Source organism: Theropithecus gelada, chromosome 12 (genome assembly GCF_003255815.1).
Source record: "Theropithecus gelada isolate Dixy chromosome 12, Tgel_1.0, whole genome shotgun sequence".
In the NCBI taxonomy this organism is placed as follows: Eukaryota; Metazoa; Chordata; class Mammalia; order Primates; family Cercopithecidae; genus Theropithecus; species Theropithecus gelada.
This window is the reverse complement of record NC_037680.1, coordinates 54,050,207-54,073,819: the sequence shown is the minus strand read 5'-3', so window position 1 is coordinate 54,073,819 and position 23,613 is coordinate 54,050,207. Positions and strand designations below refer to the sequence as shown.

Below are 23,613 nucleotides of genomic sequence, written 5' to 3'. Positions count from 1 at the left end.
ACATATTCACAGTAAGATAAGTTCCAACAATTTCAGATTTTCCCTTTGAGACTAAGTACATAACAAAGTGTCCCTTGTTAGACTTTCTCAAAAATGACTGTGCATTCTGGCTAAGCTATGTTTGCTGGGAATCTGTTTATATTTATGCAAAATTTCACTATGCTTTTTAAAAAGTGATTTTTTAATGTTCCCAGACTTTTTTTTAATAGAGGAAAAACATGTAATCAACAACCACAGGTTTAATGTCCTTTGTGACTTCTTACTTTCTCATTACAGGGTCACAATATCTTTGCTAACCTGTCCTCCAAGGAATATAGTGACCTTATGCAGCTTTTGAAGCAGTCAATATTGGCAACAGACCTCACGCTGTACTTTGAGTAGGTATTGGCATTCGATCTGTTTGACAAATGGATATCTAAAGTTCCATCCTGTAATTAATCTCCAGTTCTACACTAGAGCTTACCTGGTTATTCTAGCATTGATATCAATGTGTAAATGAGCTAAATTTTTTGTTGTTGTTTCTCTCTCATATAAATGAAGTCCATTAAAGTGGTGTATATAAGCCAAGAGAATCAAGGAAGGCTATATTCACAAGATTTCTATTTTTCTTCTGTTTTATGAGCCTTGTTTGACACACAACTCTGAAACTAAGTGATGGCCATTTTTATCTTAGCTATAACTAATATTGCTATTTAAGACTGTTAATTTCTGGTCAGCTGTATAATGGCATTGATAATGAAGATGAAAAATATTCAGTGATGGAAAATTAACTAGCAATCCAACAGTTCATTCCTTGATTCTTTTCTGTCTCTTTCTTAGAAGAGCTTTCTCTCCTTTTCAACAACGTTCGGGCCTTTCTCTGAGCTGGAAATTGCACCCTCCCATTTTCAGTGGGACGTGCTTTAACAGGTGCCACCTCTTTTAGCAGCCTGGAAGTTTCTTCCACCACTCATTTGCACTGTTTTCTCTTATCTTAAAGACTAAACCATGTCACTCCCTTAAAAAAATTATTTCATTTGACCCCATGGAGATCTTTAATTGCTTTTCTATTTACCTTTCTTTTACTGTCTACCTTTTTAAATAAACACAGCACATTTAGTACCTCTATTTTCCTAACACCCATTTACACCATGAAGAGCAGAGTCCATCTCCGCACTCTATCAAAATTGTACTCTCAGAGGTCACCAAAGACATTTCTCTCCTCAAATTCAATGGCCTGTACTCATTTCTGATAGTTTCCATCTGCTTTGAGATATCTGAATGTTTAATGGGTTATTATCAATTTCTGCTCTCCTTGCTTCCCCAATCTCCAGCTGCCTTTCTCTCTTCTTTTCTAGATCCTTGGCAGGTTTCTTTTCTCCTTGCTCCTGTGTATAAGCTCTTGAACCATGTTCTTCTTTCTCTACTCAGATCACTCTCCTGGCCTCATTTCTATGTTACCTCTATTTATGTTATGACCTGTGTGTAGAAGACTCTGAAATTCTTCACTGTAACCCTCCCTCACACCATAGACCTGTATCTCCAACTTCCATCTCAAAAACCTTCAGTGTCCTCATTGCTTTCAAAGTAAGTTCTAAATTGGTTTGACTTTCAAGACCCTCTATAACCTGCCCCCAACCTTTTTTCATTCTTACCTTCCACTTCTGCCCTACATGACTGTTCTACGTCAACCAGAGTAGTCTACGCAGCACCCTTTGGAACACCGTATGTAACGTTCCCTGTGCCCTCCGTGTATCACCATTCCCACATGGAATCCTGTTCCTCCACTCCCCATCTTCCTGACTGACCATACTTTAGGATCGCTCTCTTCTATCACTTCTTCTAGGAAGTCTTGTGTCACTCGCTTTGAAATGACTCCCTTTGAAAAGCACTGTGGCATTGCACCAGTTAGAATTAAGTTCAATTGTAAGGGATGTTCAAAGCTTAAGACACTAAAAGCTCAAAGAGATTGCTAGGAAGTCACTCTATAGAATGCTCAGTACCCAGTAAGTCCTCTGCTAACACAGCCAGGTCACTCCCTTTATTCTACCTTTAGAAGGCCAGAAATGTATCCTCTGGAGAAATAAAATGAAGAGCTCTGAACAGAGGAGAAGTACAGGGTGGGAATGAGATACAGTGCTCAGAAGAAGGGATTAAGTTAAGTGGAACCAGTCTCTGGATTGAAAACCTATAGTCCATAGCCAAGCACTTAGAAGCTAGGAGTCTATAAGCCACACACCCAGGGTTGTCAGATTTAGCAAGCAGAAGTACAGAAAGTCCAGTTACATTTAAATTTCAGATAAACAATAAATCACTTTTTAGAATAGATAGATGTCCCATGAAACATTTGGGACATATTTATACTAAAAATTATTTTTTGTATATTTCAGAATAGCTACAAGAGAGGACTTGAAATGTTCCTAACAAATAGAAATGATAAATATTCAAGGTGACAGATATCCTAAATACCCTGACTTGATCATGGCACATTCTGTACATGTAACAAAATGTCATATGTACCCAATAAATACGCATAAATATTATGTATTGATACAAAATTTTAAAAATAATTATTTTTTATCTGAAACTCAAATTATTTTATCTGGCAACTGTACCCCTCCCCACCACACACAACTCCTATTTAGCTTTTTAATGCCTTACTATTACACGTGGAAAAGCAAGAATCACAGAACATTTTATTAGCATCCGATATGAAAGACAGAGGCCAAAACAAACAGAAAAAAAAATGAAATTCAGAGAAAACAGGGAGAGGAAGAAAACAAAAAAAGCTAAAAACTGTTGTTAGTATTCTCAGAGAGGTAAGATATTACATCCATGAAACAAGAACAGGATGCTTTTTAAAAATAACAATAGGAGCAACTATGAAAAAGAAAGCACTTACGAAAATTAAGAACATGATAGCCAAAATAAAAAAATGAAATGAAAGCATTAGGAAACACAGGTCAAGGACAAAAGCCAGCAAAGTGGAAAACACTGCTGTATTTCATTATATCTATTTTAGTACTATTTGATTTGTTAACTATGTTCATGTATTACTTTGATAAATATAATTTTTAATTAGTTTAAAATATATACTTAAAAATTAAAATCCTAGCTCTGCCACTAATTACCTGTCACCAGATAAATTATTTATTTCTCTGAGCCTTTCTTTCAAGTATAAAATAGAGATAACAGTACCTATGTCATGTCTTAGAAATGGTGACATCTACAACCTCATTTGCTTTATAACCTATTTATTTTTCATGTTTTGTGGCCCTTTGGTTGACTTAAATGTCATGATCTTTCATCTGTTTTCTGGATTAATGCTCCTTGATTTGGGATTTATGGAAAGTCTGTATCCTTTTAATGTTTTATTGCCTGTCCCTGACACTTGCAGGATCTTGTGTTATTTTTCTCAAAGTAGAAGCATTTTCCCAAGCCATGCTTCCAAGTAACTTCTAAAGAGAGAGAAAAAAAACCTCAACACTCAGAGCCCATTTATCAAGCCCTGTTAGGGATTTGACGAATCACTGAGTGACCGCTGGCATGCAGTCAACGAAGTTGGTTGCAACTCGTTTTCTCATTACTCTGTTCTTATCTTAATGCTGCAGCCCCTGCTAATGTTTGCTGACTCCCAGAGAAGCTGGCTTGTTCTCTTTTCGTCAGCGTTATTGTTTTTTGAGGTTCTAAATAGCTGCCCATTCTCTAATCTAGACTTTCAGAGGATTGATTCACTTGCCTGTCTAAAGTTGCATTCAAATATTGCCATATTTTTAGCCAGAACAATCCCTAGGGTTATAATGAGGGGGAAAGCAGCTACTACAAACTGTCACCCAGAAGTTTTTATTTAATAAGTGTGCAATTGTGGAATCGGAAGGATCATAGAAATGATGCAATCCAATTCATCTCCTGTTTTGCTGATCAGGCACAGAGGTCCAAATGGTTAAATAGCGTAGCTTAGGTCACATAACTCATTCTTGGTAAAACTGGAACCCACACTTCCTCTTTCAGGGCTTTTTCTTCAATCACCATGGTCCCCTCTCTAATGGAAGAATCAAGAAAGAATTGTCATTTTAATTGGGGATATATTATGTGATAATGTTGACCCTTTCCAGGTGTTCTGTAATCAGTTTAAACACCAGCTTGGGGTCCCCGTGTCCTCTCCCAAAGCAAAGTTGGAGATAAAGGCTTGCATTCAGGTAGTTTAGTTTTGGAAATGACACCAAGAATAAGAGTGAGGGGCTGGGACAGTGAGATGGGGAAGGAGGGAAGCCAGTGAAAGGAAGGCCACATTTCTTTGTTGTTCACCACTATGGTCAACCAGTCTTGATCCTGCAGGGACCATCTGAAAAGTCTCATACTTTACATTTCAAAATTGTCCACCACCCACCATCCTCATCAACGAAATGTCGATCTGTGGGTTGTTAACTCTCATGTACTTCCAGGTTGTGTGTGCCTGATGACTGGGCATTCCTGCAGCCATCTCATCCCAGTCCCACACATGAAGTCAGAGCAGTGCCAGGACAGAAAGTATGTGATCCTCAGGACCGCTGAGGCACTGCATGTAGCAGCAATGGCAGGAGAGGGGTGGGTGGGCCAAGAGGATATGAGGTCCCCCGTACACCTCGTTTCTGGAAGTCTGGATTATTGTTGGTTCTTCTGCCCTGACTACTCAACTCAAAATTCATAATACAGTTGAAGAAACCAAAAAGGAAGCTCACTGCTTTCCTCTCCTAGAGGGAGAAAGTCACTCTAGGAAAGGGCCAGGCTGGGCAGGGTAGAGCCCTGCCTTTTGGAGACAGGTTTCTGACTCATTCCTAGAGGCAAGGTTTCTTGCCATGCTCTAAAAGGAAAAACATATATAAGATTCATGGAAATGTGGAAAGACTCAAAAACATCCACAAAAACTTATGACTTTAATTTCTAAAGACCTTGTGTATCCTTGGGAGTCTGTCATTCAAATGGCATATGAAAGCAGAATTCACAAGATTAAAATACAAAAACAAACAAAATCCTTAATGTGAATTTCTGAGTTTCACAACCTGAGCCTGGGGTTAATGATTCATTCTGATTTTCCAACTCACTGAAAACGCTTTCCAGTTACTGCTGAGCGACTTTCTGAAACCGATTTCTGTGCCTGTTTCTGAGTCCCTGCAGTGAATAAGGCTTTGATAGTTAGTAGTAATTTCACCAGCTTTGAGAGTCGGATCTCTCTTTGCCTCAGTTTCCTTGTCAGCAACAGGGGTATAGGCATATCATCCATTCTAATCTCCTAGGATCCTTGTGGCAGTGAAAAGAGATTAATTTTATGAAAGAGCTTTGACAATGTAAAGTACCTTATAAAAAAAGGAATCACTCAGCCAGAAAACTTAATAAAATATGCACCATAAAAGATGATGCTTGTTGGAGTGGGCAGAGAGATCTAAAATTACAAATGTTATAACTTCAAAGGGATGGTACAAATGTCCTGTACTATTTATCTGCATATATATCTACAAAGATGACCTATGCACCTTCCACTATTAATAATAAAAACAACAACTAATATTTTTTGAGTGCTTACTTAGGACCTTTATATACGTTACGCCATTCAACAGTGAAAGCAGTCCTATTAAAATAGGTACTATTATTAATGTCAACCTAAAAGAAAGAAGCTGTGATAAAATTAATATAAGTAGGGAGTTTATTTGGGCCAAGATTGAGGACTGCAAGCCAGGAGCATGGATTCAAGTTGCCCTGAATATACAGTCCAATTAGCAGCAGCTACAAGTGGATTTTCAAAAGGAAAGAAAAGACAATTCCTGCATTGTTTACCAAGAATTTACGTTAACATAACATAAGCTATTGATTGGCTTTGTTACATTGTCTTTTGTATCACAAATTCTAGGAACATGAAGATAGTGGGTGAGGCAGCTAGTCAGAAACAAAATGACTTTCAACAGTGGCCCCCAAGCATGGGGTAGGGGAGTGGGGAGCGTGACTGAAGTCCTATACTCATGACTCACTGGGCCTGCAAGGAGCTCAGACTGCTCTGAGCTGTTTTTTCTTTTCTCATTAACCCCACAGTACACATGAGGAAACTGAGGTTTGGAGTGATCAGTAAATTGCTCACAATATTAAATAGTACATCTGGAATTTGAACCAAGTAGTTAGACTCCAAAATGTTCTTAGTTACTCTGCAGTTATATAATAGTCCGAGAGTACTCAAGGGGAAACTGGGGCCAATCCAGGAAATATTTGGGCATTAGAAACAGCAGAAATTTGAGGATGTAAATGTCTAAAGCTAGTTCCAAACACACTTCATGTCAGCATGCTAAGTGTTAGCAATTCAACTAATGCCAGGCCCCACCACTGGGAGTGCAGGGTGGGTGTGGAGGCTGCAGGTCAGTGGTGCGCAGTACCCAATCTGGTGGGGCTAAGACTGCAATTAGAGGCTTCTTGTGTGCAGTTGAGCTAAGCTGCTGCACCAGGGGTTGAAAATTCTTTAGCTTTAATACAGTCACAGGGGTTGTTGCTATTGGGTACCAATAAACAGTTTAGCATTGATCCTCAACAGGCTGTGATTACATAACACTGTATCTCATCCTCTAGGTGCCTGCTCTATGCCCAGCACCATTCTAGGCATTACAGTATCTTCCTGTATCAGCACTGAAATGGAAGCTCCATGAATGCAGACACCTTACTCTTTAGCTCACTCTTGGCACCCACAAAACCTGACACACTGCCTGACATAATGAGTTCTCAAAATAACTTTCTGATATTGAATTATCATATCAATGTGCAAGGTAGATATTATTAGCCCCATCTGATAAATAGGGAAAACTGGGCTTAAAGAGGTTGAGTAATTTGTCCAAAGTCACTAAGTTGTCTGTGATCAGTTCTCCATGACACAATGCCTCAGACCATGATTTAAGCCAATAATTTTCCAATAATTCAGATATTACAAATCCACTTGGGTGCTCAATGCTTTTAAGATTGGTTTCCTAAATTAATCAGACTTATCTTCAAATTGAAAATTTGCCACTTCTCTTTGCGATCTGCACTCATCAGCAATTTTGGAAAATGCCCAGTCTGATGGTTTCTTTGTATTTATCTTTCCAGAGGGATGCAGTGAATAGCATTTCTCAAAAGCATCTAATGATGACAGAAAAATGCACTAAACTATTTTAAATTGTTCAATGTGATAGTTTGGCCATTCTTTTAAAAATCAGATTAATATCTAGACAATTCATTTTAAAAAATTACAGTGGGCACTCAACAAATGTTTCTAGTGCTAGGCAGACATTCATTCATCATTCAACAAATATTTATTAAAAGCCAACTGTGTTCAGTGTTCTCAACTTCCACAGTTGCCTGCAGTCAACCAACCCCGTATTGGGAAGGATGAAAGCAAACTGATAGTAATAAGGTGTTAATAACTGATAGAACTTAAGCCATTACTCTATCCCAAACATTATTATATTTTAACAGAGCCTGATGACTTAACTAATTAAAATTATATATTATTATAACATTAGGACAGCAGCCTCTGTAGTAGGTTGATGGAGGAAGTATTTTGGTATTTCTTGACATATTTCAAGGCATTTTTCCATATACTCATGCTATATCCCCATCCACATGATATCACAACTGACTAAAAAATGAGAAATGTATCCAACTAGCACTTCTTAATGGTTTCTCTGTGCCAGGCACTGTGCTAGTTGCTGGGAATGTACAAGCAGATAGGACATGGCTCTTACCTTCAGGCACTCAGAGCCCAGTGGGGAAGAGAGAGGGCAGCAACACCCAGCAGCGAAGGGCTGTGTCAAAGTGAATGCAGGAGCAGCTGGAGTGCGCCCGGTCAAGCCATGGCTTACACAGTTTCTTTGCCTGGTGATTGTGGTTTGACTGAACTGACTGCTAGGGCCCTGTGGTCTCTAATCTTCTGCCATTTTCAACATCTAGAGTAATCCTTATCTTTCTACTTCCTGCATTTTGCCAGTTTTATTTGCGCCATCAACAACAGCACAGCATCAAACAGGTCATTTCACTCAGGTTCTTGGCTGGCCCTTGTATTATCAGTGCTAGTCTAAAGCAGGGAGAAAATTCACTTAAAAATTAAATAGAACACTTTTTTTCTTTAGTCATAATAACTGGAGTTAACATCTGTATATTAATTTTCTATTCTTCTCCAATGTTTGTATGCAAAAAAAAAGTCCAGAAATCTCTCTAGAATCTGCATGTAACAATTAATTGCAGATGTGTGATTTGCCTGTTGAACAAGCTGTTAGAAGACCAAAAGCACCAACTAACCCCATCCACACATCCACACACCCTGTAACCCCTGCCTGACAAGTCTGGAGTTAAAATTGAGGAGAGTTATGGGCCGGGCACAGTGGCTCATGCCTGTAATCCCAGCACTTTGGGAGAACAAGGCAGGCAGATCACCTGAGGTCGGGAGTTCGAGACCAGCCTGACCAACATGGAGAAACCCCATCTCTACTAAAAATACAAAATTAGTTGGGCGTGGTGGTGCATGCCTGTAATTCCAGCTACTCGGCAGGCTGAGGCAGGAGAATCTCTTGAACCTGGGAGGCGGAGGTTGTGGTGAGCCGAGATTGCGCCATTGCACTTCAGCCTAGGCAACAAGAGTGAAACTCCGTCCCAAAAAAAAAAAAAGAAGAAAGAAATTGAGGAGAGTTATAGTGATGATTTGCCACCTCAGCAGTAAAACCTTCCTAAAGTTTATGGACTTTTAGTAGATTCAAAGAAGTTAGATGAATAGATAGATAAAGAATATGTATACATAAGTACATGTATAGATACATAAATTTGCAAAAAAATTCATGATTAAAATGTACACAGAAATGGTGATTTCTCATTTTACAAATAAAAGATGCCTTGCAGATAAATTACAAACCAGAAAGATTTTCAATGTGGTGATGGGTGACTGGTAACCAATCTTTAGAATTATTTTTGAAAGTAATTTTAGCAGTTCTGTTCAAATGATGCTTTTTTAAAGACTGCTATTTTTCTGAGTGGAACATATGTCAGGAGAGCAGGATAAAAGCCTAATAAAAACATATATGATTATAAATGAGATTTTCCAGTAAGTTGCTTTCACTAGCTGAGGTACTTACCATTGTCCTTGAAAACCAAGGTTCCCCATGATCTGCGTGAGAAGTTAATGATACAGTTCCTCATGACAAAGAAGTCTGGATACAGCGAGTGTTGTATAATTTTGTGGATTTTCAAATATTCTTTTTAGCAGCCTCATGCTTCTAAAAATGCCCCTGTTTCTAACAGTTTCACATATGTTCATGCTGTTTACTCTGTTTAATCTATATACACATATACATTTAGATTCTAACACTTTCACATATGTTCATGCTGTTTACTCTGTTTAATCTACATACACATATACACTTAGATGCTAACAGAACAGCTGTATGGGCAAACTTGTTCCCAAAAGCACAGTGAATTTCACATTGTTACTTTGTAATGAGTATTACTAGGGAGAAGGTCAGAAATACATCACCTGGAGCTGTGAACCACCAACCTGGCCCAGGCCATCTGCAGTTGTTCTTTGGAGCACCCCCTTATTGATGATGGAAAGAGCCCTGTCTATGTCTACCTTGATACTTGGTATTGCCTTGGTACAGCAGCCTGTGATGCCGTTACATCGCATGAGGGCTGCTGGCCCCACTGTCCATACACTTACAACATGAAAAGCTATCTAGCCCAAAGGTTTATGCTACACATAGTTTACAAAGATTAACTCAGAGGGCAGAACCGGGAGGCTGGAGACTTGTAATCTACCTAGATCTTCCTGTAACTGCCCTGGAACCCTGAACAAGTCACTTCACCTTCCTTCACCTTGAGTTTCCTCACCTATAAAATGAGAGAATTAATAGGAGATTTTTCTCAAAAGTTCCATACAGCCCTACCAGTCTAAAACTATAATGAAAACTCAAACATAGAAAATAAGTCATTCTATGACCCAGCACTTTTACATATACATGTACATATTCATATGCATAGAGAGAGAGAGAACTCACACAAATTCACAAGGAAACATATACACGGTGGTTCATAGCTGCATTGTATGTAATAGCAAGAAATATTGGAAATAATATAAATTTTCATCATCCAGGAAATGGGTAAATAAACAGTGGTATAATAATAGATGGAAATAGCATACATCAGTGTGAAGAAATGGCCTAGAATTATATATAACAACATGGGTGACTCTTACAAGCATTGAATGGAAAAAGCAAGTTGCCAGAGAATGCATACACTATGATGACATTATTTGTATAAACTTTTAAAACATGTAGAGCAATATTATATATAATTTGCCTAGTAAAATTATAAGGCTATATGTGATGATGCTTTATACAAAATTTAGAAAATGGTCATTGTATGGTGGGTGGGAAGAAGACGGAAGCAACAGTTGGGAGGTGCACAGGGCCTCAACAGGACTGACAGGGCTTTATTTCTAGGCAGGGAGGTAGATGGAAACTCTATGTGTGTCCATTGTGTAGTTTTTATACCTTTTAAATTTATTAAATATGCACAATAAATTTATTACATGATCTTGCCATATCATCACTTCAAAATCCTTTTTGTAGCCTTGTGAAAATGACTAACTCTATCTCCTGATCTTTCAAGAAGGATTTTTTTCAGGAACTTTAAAAAAATTTAAATGTGACCAGGCGTGATGGCTCATGCCTGTAATCCCAGCACTCTAGGAGGCCAAGGTGGGTGGATCGCCTAAGGTCAGGAGTTCGAGACCAGCCTGGCCAACATAGAGAAACCCCATCTCTACTAAAAATAAAAAAAAAATTAGCTGGGTATGGTGGTGGCCACCTGTAATCCCAACTACTTGGGAGGCTGAGGCAGGGGAATCGCTTGAACCCAGGAGGCAGAGGTTGCGGTGAGCCAAGATCACACCATTACATTCCAGCCTGGGCAACAAGAGCAAAACTCCATTTCCAAAAAAAAAAAAAAAAAAATTTAAATGTACTTTGATTTAAACTTTAAAATATCTCTTTGGCTATTTAATATGTGACTAAATGCATTACCAGATGTGTTATACATGGTTCCACCAGTGACTAGACTTTTCTTTTCTTTTTTTTTTGAAACAGAGTCTCACTCTGTTGCCCAGGCTGGAGTGCAGTGGCATGATCACAGCTCACTGCAGCCTTGACTTCTCAGGCCCAATTCATCCTCCCACCTCAGCTTCCCTAGTAGCTGAGACTACAGGCGCGTGCCACCAAACATGGCTAATTTTCGTATTTTTTGTAGAGATGGAATCCCACCTTGTTTCTAAGGCTTATTAAACAGAGAATATAGATTGAACAGAGTAAAGAGCAAACTACTGGGATCAAGCAATCCTCCTACCTTGGCCCTCCAAAGTGCTGGGATTACAGGCATGAGCCACTATGCCTGGCCTCTCATGTTTTTCTTGACAAAAGTATACAAGTTGATCAGTTCCTCATGATTCCTATTATCCAGAAAGATTCCTATTATCTCCTAAGAACATAATCAAACCTTGGGACGACAGAGTAAATAGAACCTATCATGAAGCAGCCATCCTTTTGTCTGTGAAGGAAGAATCAAATTAGTATGCTACGTTTTGATATATCTGATAAAAAGGCTCCTCTCACTGTCCCCGAGGAATAGCGGATGTTTCTTTTTGTCCTAGCGTTGCTTATGTGATGTGAAGTCTATGACTGATTTTGATTCTGTTAAGACTTTCACACCAGCAACTCTAGCTGTTAAAATTTCTATCATTGGGGAATTTATTCTCATGATGCTGTTTGATTGTCATATCACAGATATGTATTTTTTAAAGAAAGGAGTTTGGGCCGGGCACGATGACTCACACCTGGAATCCCAGCACTTTGGGAAGCTGAGGCGGGCAGATGACCTGAGGTTGGAAGTTCGAGACAAGCCTGACCAACATGAAGAAACCCCATCTCTACTAAAAATACAAAATTAGCCAGGCCTGGTGGTGTATGCCTGTAATCCCAGCTACTCGGGAGGCTGAGGCAGGAGAATCGCTTGAACCTGGGAGGCAGATCGCGCCTCAGAACCAGTGAGCCAAGATCGCGACACTGCACTCCAGCCTGGGGAACAAGAGCAAAACTCCATCTCAAAAAAAAAAGAAAGAAAGAAATTTGTTTTCTGCAATGAGTTAGGCACCCAGGGAACATGTTTTCACTCTGCATCAAAGATGTTATGTTCCCTATAGTGAACATACTATGGGCAGATATAACAATACTTAATGGAAGGGAGTCAGATATTGGATGGAAATGGTGTTCTTACTTCCTACAACTTGTTATGTTGCCCATTTGGTTCAAGTTAGAATCTACTCTGCAAGAATCTGACAGGGCTTTTCTTGAATAGATTTTGTGTTGTTTACTTACTTCAATCTCTCCAAATGGCAACTGTGAAGCCCCTAGAAAAATTAGGATCTAGGTGAAACCAGTGTTTAAAGAGTTTGTTTGTTTAATGATTAGCTTTCTGAGATAATCATTCTCATTCATTCATCAATTCAACAAATATTTATTGAGCTTCTATTACATGTCAGGTATTGTTGTAGATATTGAGGGGCAGAAGTGAACAAAAGTGGGCCAAGCCTTTGTTCTCATGAAGCTTGCATTCTAGCAATTTCTTGGAATAATTCATAGAATTAAAATGGCCACCCAGGAGCATGTGATGACAAGGATGATGGCTGACAAGCTTTCAGGAAGTCTTTCACAATCCTCCAGGATCCTCCCAGCCAAGCGAAGTGCCTTCCTCTGTGCTCCAAGGACACCCTGAATGTATCTTAGCTGCTTGGGACAGCTGTTATTTTAACCTATTGTGTTTGTGTCCCAGCTCTGCCACTCACCATCTGTGAAACCTTGAGCCAGGTACTCACCCTTCTGAGCTTAATCACAGTAACGAGTCCTTACTGATAACCTAATTTTGCCAGGCAATCTGCTAAAGTGTTTTACATAAATCATTTCATTTGGTCCTCCCATCAACCCTACAACGTAGATCCCATTACTATAACTCTTTTACTAATAAGAAAACGGAAGCCCAGCAAGGTTAAGTAATACTCAAGATCAGTCATGTGAGTAGTGAGTGCCAGACCCCAGCAAGTCTGCCAGGAACACGGTAAAGACCCAGTGAATATCATCCTCATCAGGGCTGGAACTAGGGTGAAGCAAGTGAGGTGAGTGGTTCAAGTACAAGTTCAGATCTTGTCTTTATTTGGAATTTTGTTGTTGTGTTCATTATGGATTTTTTGCATTTTATTTTTATTTTGTTAAATATTGCATTAAAATATTTATCCTGATAAGTAAATTTTTTGGCACCCACTTCAATTTTGTGCCCCAAGCAAGTGCCTCTCTCAGCTCACTCTAGTCCCAGTATTATTATTCTCATTAATATTACATTTAAAGAGGGAATTATCTATTTATTTGTTGGTAGCCCTGGCTAAACTCAGAGACATTTGAAAGAAACCCCCAATTATCTTGTGACCATAAAGCCTAAAAAGACTTGGTACAGAGTAGATGCTCAATAAATACTTGTTAGACTTCATAATAATTTGAAAAAATAATGAATTTCTATGTAGTGAGAGGAGAAAACTGGGCAAACTGTTAGATCTCCATTAGTCCAGTTAGTCCACTGTGTATTATTGTTGGCAGTAATAGTATTAATATTGTTTACAAATTAACCATAGTTTCAGGTACTGAGTATCTAACAGGGCCAAATGTTTAGTGCAGCTTATCTCAATTTCTCACTACAAAGCTGGAAACTGAGGCTCAGCAATGTGAAGTCACTCACCCAAGATCACACAGCTAATAAGTGACAGTCAGCATTAAGCCCAGGTCAACGCAGGTCCAAACCTGGGCTCTTTCCACTCCACCACTTCCCTTTCTATTTCACTTCACAGTCAGTGATGGTAATGTTGTAGAAAAAACTGGGTTCTTGTCACACGACCAGGAAAGATTAGGCAAGCAGACACTTTGAAGAGTGAGAGGTTATGGAATTTATTGGGCAAAAAGGAAAAAGACTCTCAGCAAAGCAAAAGAAGTTCCTGTTAACAGGCCCCCATCTCACAGATTGAATCCCAGGTTCCCACGTGGGAACAGAAGGGGCCAGGCTCCTCCCTACTGCAAACAGCACAAACTTCCCGAGGCCTCACCCATCCTCCCAGTGCACAGGCCAGTTGGAGATTATCCAGGGAGCCCTTTTTACTTGGCTTTGTCAGTAATATGAAAAAGGCACGACCATTGGTCATGAAGAATGGAATGGGTCAAGTGAAGAAGATAAGAAAGTTATATGAAGAAAAGAAATGTATACACTTGCCCACCCAAAGCAGAAGGCGTTCCTGAACCCTTCTATGTAATTGGGCTATGCTATGTCGCCAGCTGCTGTAAGGTTGTCTTGGAGATTCTTCCATGCTGTATGTAGTATGGCCTAGTATGGCCTTGACCTGCATCATCTTGAAAGGATAGATCCAGGACCTGTCTTGGTGTCTCTAATACAGAAGTGAGCTATACATTTGTCTTCCTGACCTGTCTCCTTTCAAGTAATTTTAGTAGTTAGTCTGACCCATTGGCAAGAAATCCACACAGTTGGTCAGTTGGTGATGAGCACCCCAGACCAGACACAGTGGAGCCAGTTGTTCTCAACCTCTTGTCCTTTGTCCCCCAGTACAGCAGGTCAGCACTAAGTTTCTGAGATCCTGGTCTGATTTCTACCATAAATTATATGTCATGGTGGTATTTTCCAAAGTGTAGTTTTTGAAACATCAGTACTATGTGGAATTTTGTGGTGAAATAAGGTTAAACAGGCTTTTCTACCTCCATTTTTCTCAGAGACTTCAAAGGTTAATATGGATGGGGTCTCCAAGAGAGGTATATTAAGGGCAGCATTTCTCAAACCTACTTGGCCAGGAACGTCTTCACATGGAGCACCTCTTAAGACTAGCATTTTGAGAGATGCACTTTGGGAAATGGTGTGTTAGGATCTTTTAAATATTCTCTCATTAGCAAGTGCCAAGGGGATGAAAACTTGGGAAGTGATTCTTAAATCAAAATGGTGATGTCCTCTTTTTTTCCTTTTCTCACTAAAAATGAAAATCGTCTAACTAAAATATTCTTTTCTTGTCTTTTCCATATCTATACATCTCCAAATGAATTTCCATGGCTGTACGTGTGAGTTGTAAACCAAAAAGTGTCTGTGACAGGTCTCAATCAATTTAGAAGTTTATTTTGCCAAGGTTAAGGACATGCCCATGACATAGACTCAGGAAGTCCTGAGAACATATGCCCAAGGTGGTTGGACTACAGCTTGGTTTTATATGTTTTAGGAAGACATAAGACATCAATCAGTACATGTATGATGTATGTTGGTTCAGTCAGGAAAGGCGGAACAACTTGAAGGAGGGAGTGGCTTCCGGGTCATAGGCGGATTCAAAGATTTCCTGATGGGCAGTTAGTTGCAAGGGTTTATCTAAAGACCTGGTATCAATAGAAGGGAGTGTCTGGGTTAAGATAAGGGGTTGTGGTGACAAATGTTTTTGTTATGCAAATGAAGCCTCCAGGTAGCAGCCTTCAAAGAGAATAAATTGTAAATGTTTCTTATCAGACTTTAAAAGGTGCTCTTACTTAATTCTCTTCTGGATTAGGAAAAAGACCTGGAAAGGGAAGGGGATTCTCTACAGAATGTAGATTTTTCTCCACAAGAGACAGCTGTGTAAGGCCATTTCAAAATATGTCAAATAAATCTATTCTGGGATAAAATACTTTGATTTCTTTTAGGGCCTGTTATCTGTCATGTTGGTATCTCATTGCTACAAAGAGTCTGCTTTGTCAGTCTTAAGGTCTCTGTTTTAATGTTAATGCTGGTCAGCTGTATCTGAATTGCAAAAGGGAGGAAGGAATAATGAGGCATGTCCAACTCCCACTTCCCATCATGGCCTGAACTAGAGTTTCAGGTTAATTTAGGAATGCCCTTGGCCAAGAGGAGAAGTCCATTTATTTGGTTGGGGGCTTAGAATTTTATTTTCAGTTTACAGGGTCAAGCACTTAAAATGTTGAGACACTATGCTACATGCTTTCCACATGTCATTCATTTAATCCTCACAGTAACTCTGTGAGTTAGCAACTAAAACCCCCGTGTTAGAGATTAGGAAATTGAGACTTAGACGGTTTAATTAACTTTCTAAAGTTGTACAGCAAGTGAGTTGCTGAGTGAGTGTTTAAACATGGTTACAGACTTCATAGTCTATGCGTTTAAGCACTGAAATGGTGAAATAGTTATTTTCTAACCTGGAAAAAAATATATTTATCTTGAATTTACTACCAGGGAGTTTATCTTATCTTGGATCATCATACAGCTCAATTCTTTGTTGGATGATAAAAGAACATTCTAGAGTTGTTCCCACTTTTTATTTGTCCTTGCCTCCCTTCTCTGACTTTCAGTAAGTGTCCCAAGGGCTTCAGAGCACAGAATCCTAAATGCCGCACCACATTGTTTTCTGTTTTATGGCTCTATAATCTCCTCTGTTGTAAATACATTCAGAAATGATTGTGGCTTTTCCTTGAAGCCTCAACATTTTTTAGAAAGTGATTTATTTTGATAGTGCTTTAGCCTCACGATTTCAAATATTAAGTTACTCGGTTCAGGTGGTCTTATGTTTTTCCCATAAATGTATTTATGTCACCCCACAGACTGGGAAATCTCATTCCAGTTTTTTTTTTCTTTCTTTCTTCATTTGATTTTCCTGCAGGAGGAGAACTGAATTCTTTGAACTTGTCAGTAAAGGAGAATACGATTGGAACATCAAAAACCATCGTGATGTATTGCGGTAAGAAAAAGCTCTTGTTTATGTGTTTCTTCATTATTTGGACATTCAGCCATGCTTTTCTGACAGTGCTAAGAGCATAGAAGTGACTTTTAAAGTAACAAATCTTAGCTTACATTCAAAACATTCAGAGATCAGTTGGATAACTAGAGAAATTATTGAGAATGTCTTTTCATCTTATAATGTATTATATTTTTGTCTCTTCTCCAAAAACTCTGCCATCAAATTTAGAAAATGAAGTTCAAATTAGTTCAGTTTTGGCAAGCCACGATTTCTTCTGTTTTCTGGGGAAGCTGGGGTGCAAGTTGGGTGGAGAAGGGATTTTTGTACCCTAGAAATCAGAGTTACATAGCACAAAGGAAGTGGGGAGTAACTTTTGCTTTTCTTTAGAGACAATAGACCAATCAGAACAATATTGGAGGTGGAGATAAGAAGTCTATTCTAGCCTTTGCCTGGGACATCTTCCAAGTTGTTTAGAAAGGACAGTAGCAACACACTTGTGTGTATGGGGCACATTTTAACCTCTCTTGCAGCCACTCCAGAGACTGGGCACCATTCCTCTTTCTCTCATACCCCATTCTTCCACTGTCTCCACCTCACGCACCCCAGACCTCCTGCTGTCTTATTCCTGTTCTAACATTGCTAAGTTTTGCTGAGAGAGCTCATGAGGCCAGGGTTAGGGCACACTGGGTCTGCTCCACAACCAGGCAACTACTGGATTACCCCAAGCGGAAACCTTGACATAGTCCTGCCATATCTGCTATATAAAATCTCTGGCACCATCTTCTGAACACAGGCCACTGCCTGCCCCACCCTCTGTAGCTGTCCTCATATCACCTTCCTGCAGCCCTCTCCCCAGAGGGCTCTAGTTTTTTCCTCTATACTTTAATATTCCTCTGTATTATCTTTACAGACCTTTTTCTTCATTTTTCATCTTCAAGACCAGCCCCTCCACTGGTGCCCTAATTCCATTCCCTCCACCTCCCCACCCCCCACCCCCCACCGCAACCTGGCTCTATCAATCATGCTCCTTTGGCTTCCATTTTCAAAATCTATTTTATTCATCATGACCTTTCTAAATCTAAAAACACACTTCTGCTTCCCCAGTCAAAAAGTCATCCCTACAGGCTGCCTTTTCTCCAGGTCCCATCATAGTTTTCTCCTTCCCTTCACTCCCACACTTCACTCCACACTTCCTAATTTCTTGCAAGGCAATTTCTTTCTTTTTGTATAATTTTTAATTCCATGAGTAATTATATGAGTATATATTTTCTGTAACAAATCAAAACATTGCTAATAAGCCCCTAGATCTCCTTTGAGCTCAACCCCCAGTTCCCATACTGGTTGCACAGCTGTATTTTGTTAATTGTATATTGTGTTTTTCCAGACCATTTCCAAAGCACTTACATACATATGTACCCTTAGGAAAAATACTGTTTAGTGTGTATTTTGATTGTCTATTTTAACACAAATTATATATGTATATACCAATGTGAACCTGGTTTTCCACTCAACTACATGGTTTGGAATTCTTTACATGTTTTTACCTCATCGTCTTTTATCATTGCACAGTATTCCAAAATACAGATACAACACAGAATATTTACCCATTCCTTACTGAGAAATTAAGTCTGTACTATGTGATTTCTGCTTCTGTTGAACCACAGTCACCTTCCAAGTATTAAATGCTGCAATCTTTGTTCTCTTCAGCTTCCTGATCTCTTTATACCCCCTAATTGAGTTGACCTCTCTTTTCTTAAAACCCTCTCCAGTCTTGGATTCTGCAAAGCTATATATGCTTCTGGATTCTCTTTCTTTCTGACTCTTTCCTTCTTAGTCTTTTTCTAGCCCTAAACAGAACTGTCCCCCAGGGATGTATTTTTTATTCTCTTCTCTTTTTCCTCAGCATCCTTCTAGTGTCACTACTATCTCTTCTCAAATGACTGCCAGCCCTTTTCTTGGGCTTAGCCTCTCTTCTGAGCTCTTTTCCTGAAATGCCAGTTCTCATTCAGTTTCTCTACTTAGATATTTTCCTACAGAGATTTTCAAACTTTTTTGACAAGGAACCCCATGTGGAAGAAATATCTTATTTGGAAGCATGGTACATAAAATGGAGGTGCTCCGGGTTCTCCCCTCTCCCCTCATCTGCCCTCCCTCCCCCATTTCATGGTTACGCTCTGACCACCTTGCACCAAGGGTGGTGCTCTAAGGGAGCACCATCTGTAGAGAATTTTAAAATAGTAATAAAACCAACTAAAAGTCAGTCTGCTTTTTATTATCACCATGTGCCAGCAATTCTAAATAGTCAGTGGTGAGATATACCTCCTAAGAAATGTCTTTTGTTGGTTTAAATTCGAAACAATTGCTGAGGTTACTGTTAAGATAAAAAATAATTGATATGAAAGCTTCAGATCAGCACATTTATTATTTATCCTTTATTTGCACACGTAACATAAGTTAATTCTAAGAATGCCCAGGCGTACAGCTGGCTCCTGACATAGGTGGATGCAGCTACACACTTTCAATAGTCAGTTCCTAACTGTTCAGAACCTCTCAAACTCTCTGGCTGTCGTTTGTGTTTCCAACCTTGCAGAACTATATTCCTGCTTTTAAAGACTATATTCAGAATAAACAATGATAGCACGGTGATGGTAAATATGAAGACACATAACTTGAGATACTTTCATTCTGTCATTTTATGTGATCATTCATGGTTTTTATTCATGTTTAAAATTTAAAACAGTGAAAGAAAGTGCAAACTGCAAAGTGTCGTATTTTTGTTTGGCAAGTACAAATTTCAGTCTGTACACAAAATCTTTTTACTCAATTTGAATAATCTTTAACATTAAAATTTGTTCATTTTAAATTGTTTTACAACTACAGAACAAGAAGATAATGATTGTCACAAGATGATTATTGAAATAATTTTGGCATATAGAGGAGAGGTATGTTAACTCACTGTAAATTGAACTAGAATTATAGGGACCCCAGTCTAAAACAGTTGGTAGAAACTCTCTCCCTGGTCTCTTACTCTCAAAAAGATCCTTCACTTCTTGAAGAGCCTTAATCTAAAAAATAAGATAGAACTGCTCATTTGTTCTCTTCAGTTCTGCCTTTGCAGTCTTCCATCCCTGTATCTCCTGCAATCTTCCTTTCCATTCTCCCTTCCTTGTTTTAGGCTTTTGTCAATTTATGTCTCTAATGAGTCTCCCTCCTTCCACCCTCTCCTTCTTCAAACCATCCTCACATCCACCACCTAAAGTTTCCTCCCTAAAGGTCTGTCCAGGTCCCTTGTGAGTCCCCAGCCTTAGCTGACTCTCCAGTGCCAGACGGACAAAGGTTGCAGCCACTCCACCCGTCCTACCTCTCAGCCTCTCCTGTATCCCTTCTCTGTGTGGACTTCCTGCTCCCCTGTATTCATTGAAGTAGAGATTCTTCTGTCAGACAAAGGATTCCAATCCTAGCTTTGACACTTCCTAACTGTACAACTTTGGGCAAGTTACCTAACCTTTCTGAGCCTTATTTTTTTTTATCTGTAAATAAGAGATAATAGTATTGCTACCACATATAGAGACTGAGTCAATCACCTTGTGGAGGCTTCCCAATAAGTGGTAGCTATTAGAATTATCATCTGAGCACCTAGCAGATATTCAATAAACTTGTTGATCAACTGATATGCATTTGAGGAGTAAGTTTCAAATTATCAGTTGGACAGAACCTAAGTAATTATCCACATTATGATACAAATGGGCAACCTCACAGAGATTATTTGCTGTGCAGGAGAGATGCTGAGAAATCCCATGCTTTAGCCAGTCTTGTCCCCCTCCAGTACTGACAGCATCCATGTGTAGCAAGAGGGCATCTGGTAGCTTTGTGATAGGCACAGAATCCTGAATCCTTTACTCACCTTGGGAAGGTAAAATGACTTAATCTCTGCGTGCTTCTGTTACTTATCTGTAAAATAAGGATAATAGCAACTACCTCTGGGGTGGTGACGACAAGTAGTTTAGTTAGCAGTTGGTTAGTAAAGCACTTAGTACAGAGGCAGACACACAGTAAGCAGTGTAGAAATGCCCAATACAGAAGGTCAAAAATGAATAGGCTGATGTGTCTCCCTTTGCGTAGTGCTTAACACAGGGATGTTTGGAATTAGAGGTTTCATCAGTGCTGCTTGGGTCGAGAGGGCTGCTGATGCCGGTGCCGCCTGGTTGTGACTTGAATGACCTATTGTTATGTGTGACCCTGCCTTGTTCCCTGGAGGGGTTTCCTGTGGGGGGATCCCCCTGCCATCTAAGCATGCTCTGCCATCTGGGCAGCAGACTTGTTTCCAAGGCATTAGGTCTGGCAGGGTATGAAATGTTAACACCCGACATCAGGACAGCCCTCTGACCTTTGGCTGCATACCCCTTTCTTCCAAAAGCAGTTAGCCAAGATGTGGTTCCCCAGCTCAAATCCTATGTTACTTTTCATCACATTCTGCTGGTTTTCAGCACAAAGAAAGCAGATTTGGGACAGAGTGTGCCTTATTTTTCCTCCTCCCACCACATTAAATTATATATAAGCACCAGAGCTATCTACGATTTGAATTGTTCCCCGTGTTTCCATGGTTCAGTGTGAATTATAGTTAACCCTGCCCCTCAGAACTCTGATTCAGACCATTCCTGTGCTTTCTTATGTGCCCAAATTAATGAAAGCTGGAGCTGAGTATGTTTCTTCTTCATAATGCTTGTAAACCATGGTTGGAGCCAGGTAGTAAACTGGAGTGAAACGATATGGCTCCTGCCCATAAATCTTAGCTCTATAGAGCAGATGAAAATGAAGGAGCCCCTTATGTGGCATGTGCCTTGCCTCTTTGGTGTGGGTTTTCTTTCGTTCCCATCAATTAATGATAAGTTGGTAAGTAGTTTCATCAGCCATGTATATAGTGTTATATACTGATTCTCTTGCTTATAGTTTAAAAAAAAGAACAACATTGTCCATTATAAATTATTTTAAGCAGAGCTTGCTTAGCTCAGGTGTAGAGAAAGTAGTGCTTTGCTTTCCTTGATTTGCTGCAGACAAAACAAAAGGGCCACCGGAGGATGTGTGAGAGCTTTGTCTTCCTAAGCAGCGTGGCCACATGATGGAGATGCTGAACACAGGGACTATAAACAGTGCTGCCCCTTGTTGAAGAAAGGAAGATGTGAGCTGGCCTCGTTTCCATTTTATTTTATTTATTTATGTATCTAGGACGGGTTTGTTTAGGAATGCAACAAAAGATTATTCAGGCTGTTTTGTTTGGTTCTGTTTTTCAGATCAATGTTAATGACAGCCTGTGACCTTGGAGCCGTGACCAAACCGTGGGAGATCTCAAGACAGGCAAGTGGTGATTAATGGCAGGGCTCAGCAGAGGAGGGACTGGGGCGGGTAAGGGGGACACAATATTCCCAGAGCCCAGACTACCAGGCACTGAAACCCTAGTCAATTTGCATCAGTATTAACATGGTGTAAAAAATAGCGGGAGGCTTAGGCACGACATAGTTTACCGCACAGCCTTTTTTTTTTTTTTTATCGTGCTTTCACTAAGCAATAATATTTCCGACTCTGTAAGATATTTTTAATGTGCTAAACCTGAATAATACATTGACCATTAAGGCAAGAGTTTCAAAGATAGGATTTTTGGCAAGATAATCATGTCTTAGCACAAGGTCTTGTTTTTTTATATCTGAAAATAAAAGGAGGCAAAAAGGAAATGATATTTTTCTTTTTAAATATTATTTAGATATCAGAAAGCTCTGTGGTCAAAATATGCAGTATCCAATTTAATTTGCAGAAAAACAAACCATGCTTTTACCACCTATCTGATTTCTCTGCCATAAAGCATTAGTTCTATAAGAACAGTTTTCAATTTAAGTAACTACCCAACTTAAGATTGTGGATTGCTGATAGTATTTAGAGGTTAATCATTATGTACGTTTTATTATGCACCTACTGTGTGGGGTCGAAAACAGTAACTTGGCATCTAAAGACTTGACATTTTAGGGAAAATAAGATACATTTCCATATCAATAAATAACTAATATTTATTGATTGTTTTATGTATATTATCTCATTTAATCCTTAAAATTGTACTCAGCTGAATAATGGCCACCCAAAGGTATCAGGTCCTAATCCCTGGAACCTGTAAACATTACCTTCAAAAGAAAGAGTATCCTTGCAAATATGATTAAGAATCTCAAATGCAGACTGATCTTGGATTATCCAGGTGTGCCCTAAATCCAATAACAAGTGTCCTTATAAGAGGGAGCAGGGGAAAATTACACATTCAGAAGAGAAGGCAATGTGAAAACAAGGCAGAGATTGCAGTGATGCAGCCATGAGCAAAGGAAAACTGGAAGAGGCAAGGAACGGATTCTCTCCAAGAGCCTCCAGAGGGAGCACATCCCTGCTGACACCTCGATTTCTGCAGGGTGAACTGATGTAGAACTCCCGGCCTCCAGAGCTATGAGTGAATACACTCCTGTCGTTTTGGCCACTAACTTTGTGGTAATTTACAGCAGCCTTAGGAAACTAATATAGTTATTATCCCCATTTCACAAATGGGAAAAATGAGACTTAGAAAGGATAAGCAGCCTGAGTTTATACAGCTTGTAGGTGGTGGAGCTAGGTATAGATTCTAGGAGGTTAGGCTCCAAAGCTTTCATTCTTAGCAGTGTTTTATGGTTTCCTTCACATATGTATCAGTCAGCATTTTTAAATGATGCAAGTGTTACCATTTTACCCAAAATCACAGTGGCTATGTTACCATT

General features: G+C 39.4%; 1 protein-coding gene and 1 long non-coding RNA gene across 4 annotated transcripts in view; one reads left to right on the top strand and one right to left on the bottom strand.

The window, feature by feature from the left end:
* PDE11A (phosphodiesterase 11A) overlaps positions 1-23,613 on the top strand; it is a 501,616-nt gene that overhangs the window by 430,855 nt on the left and 47,148 nt on the right. For all 3 annotated transcript variants that reach the window (XM_025405422.1, XM_025405424.1, XM_025405423.1), the window contains 3 exons: positions 277-377; positions 16,751-16,828; positions 22,120-22,183. In XM_025405422.1, the coding sequence (XP_025261207.1) occupies positions 277-377; positions 16,751-16,828; positions 22,120-22,183 (243 nt within the window). The remainder of the gene's footprint in view (positions 1-276; positions 378-16,750; positions 16,829-22,119; positions 22,184-23,613) is intronic.
* LOC112636631 overlaps positions 1-23,613 on the bottom strand; it is a 50,544-nt gene that overhangs the window by 26,203 nt on the left and 728 nt on the right. The gene's annotated exons all lie outside the window — the stretch shown is intronic.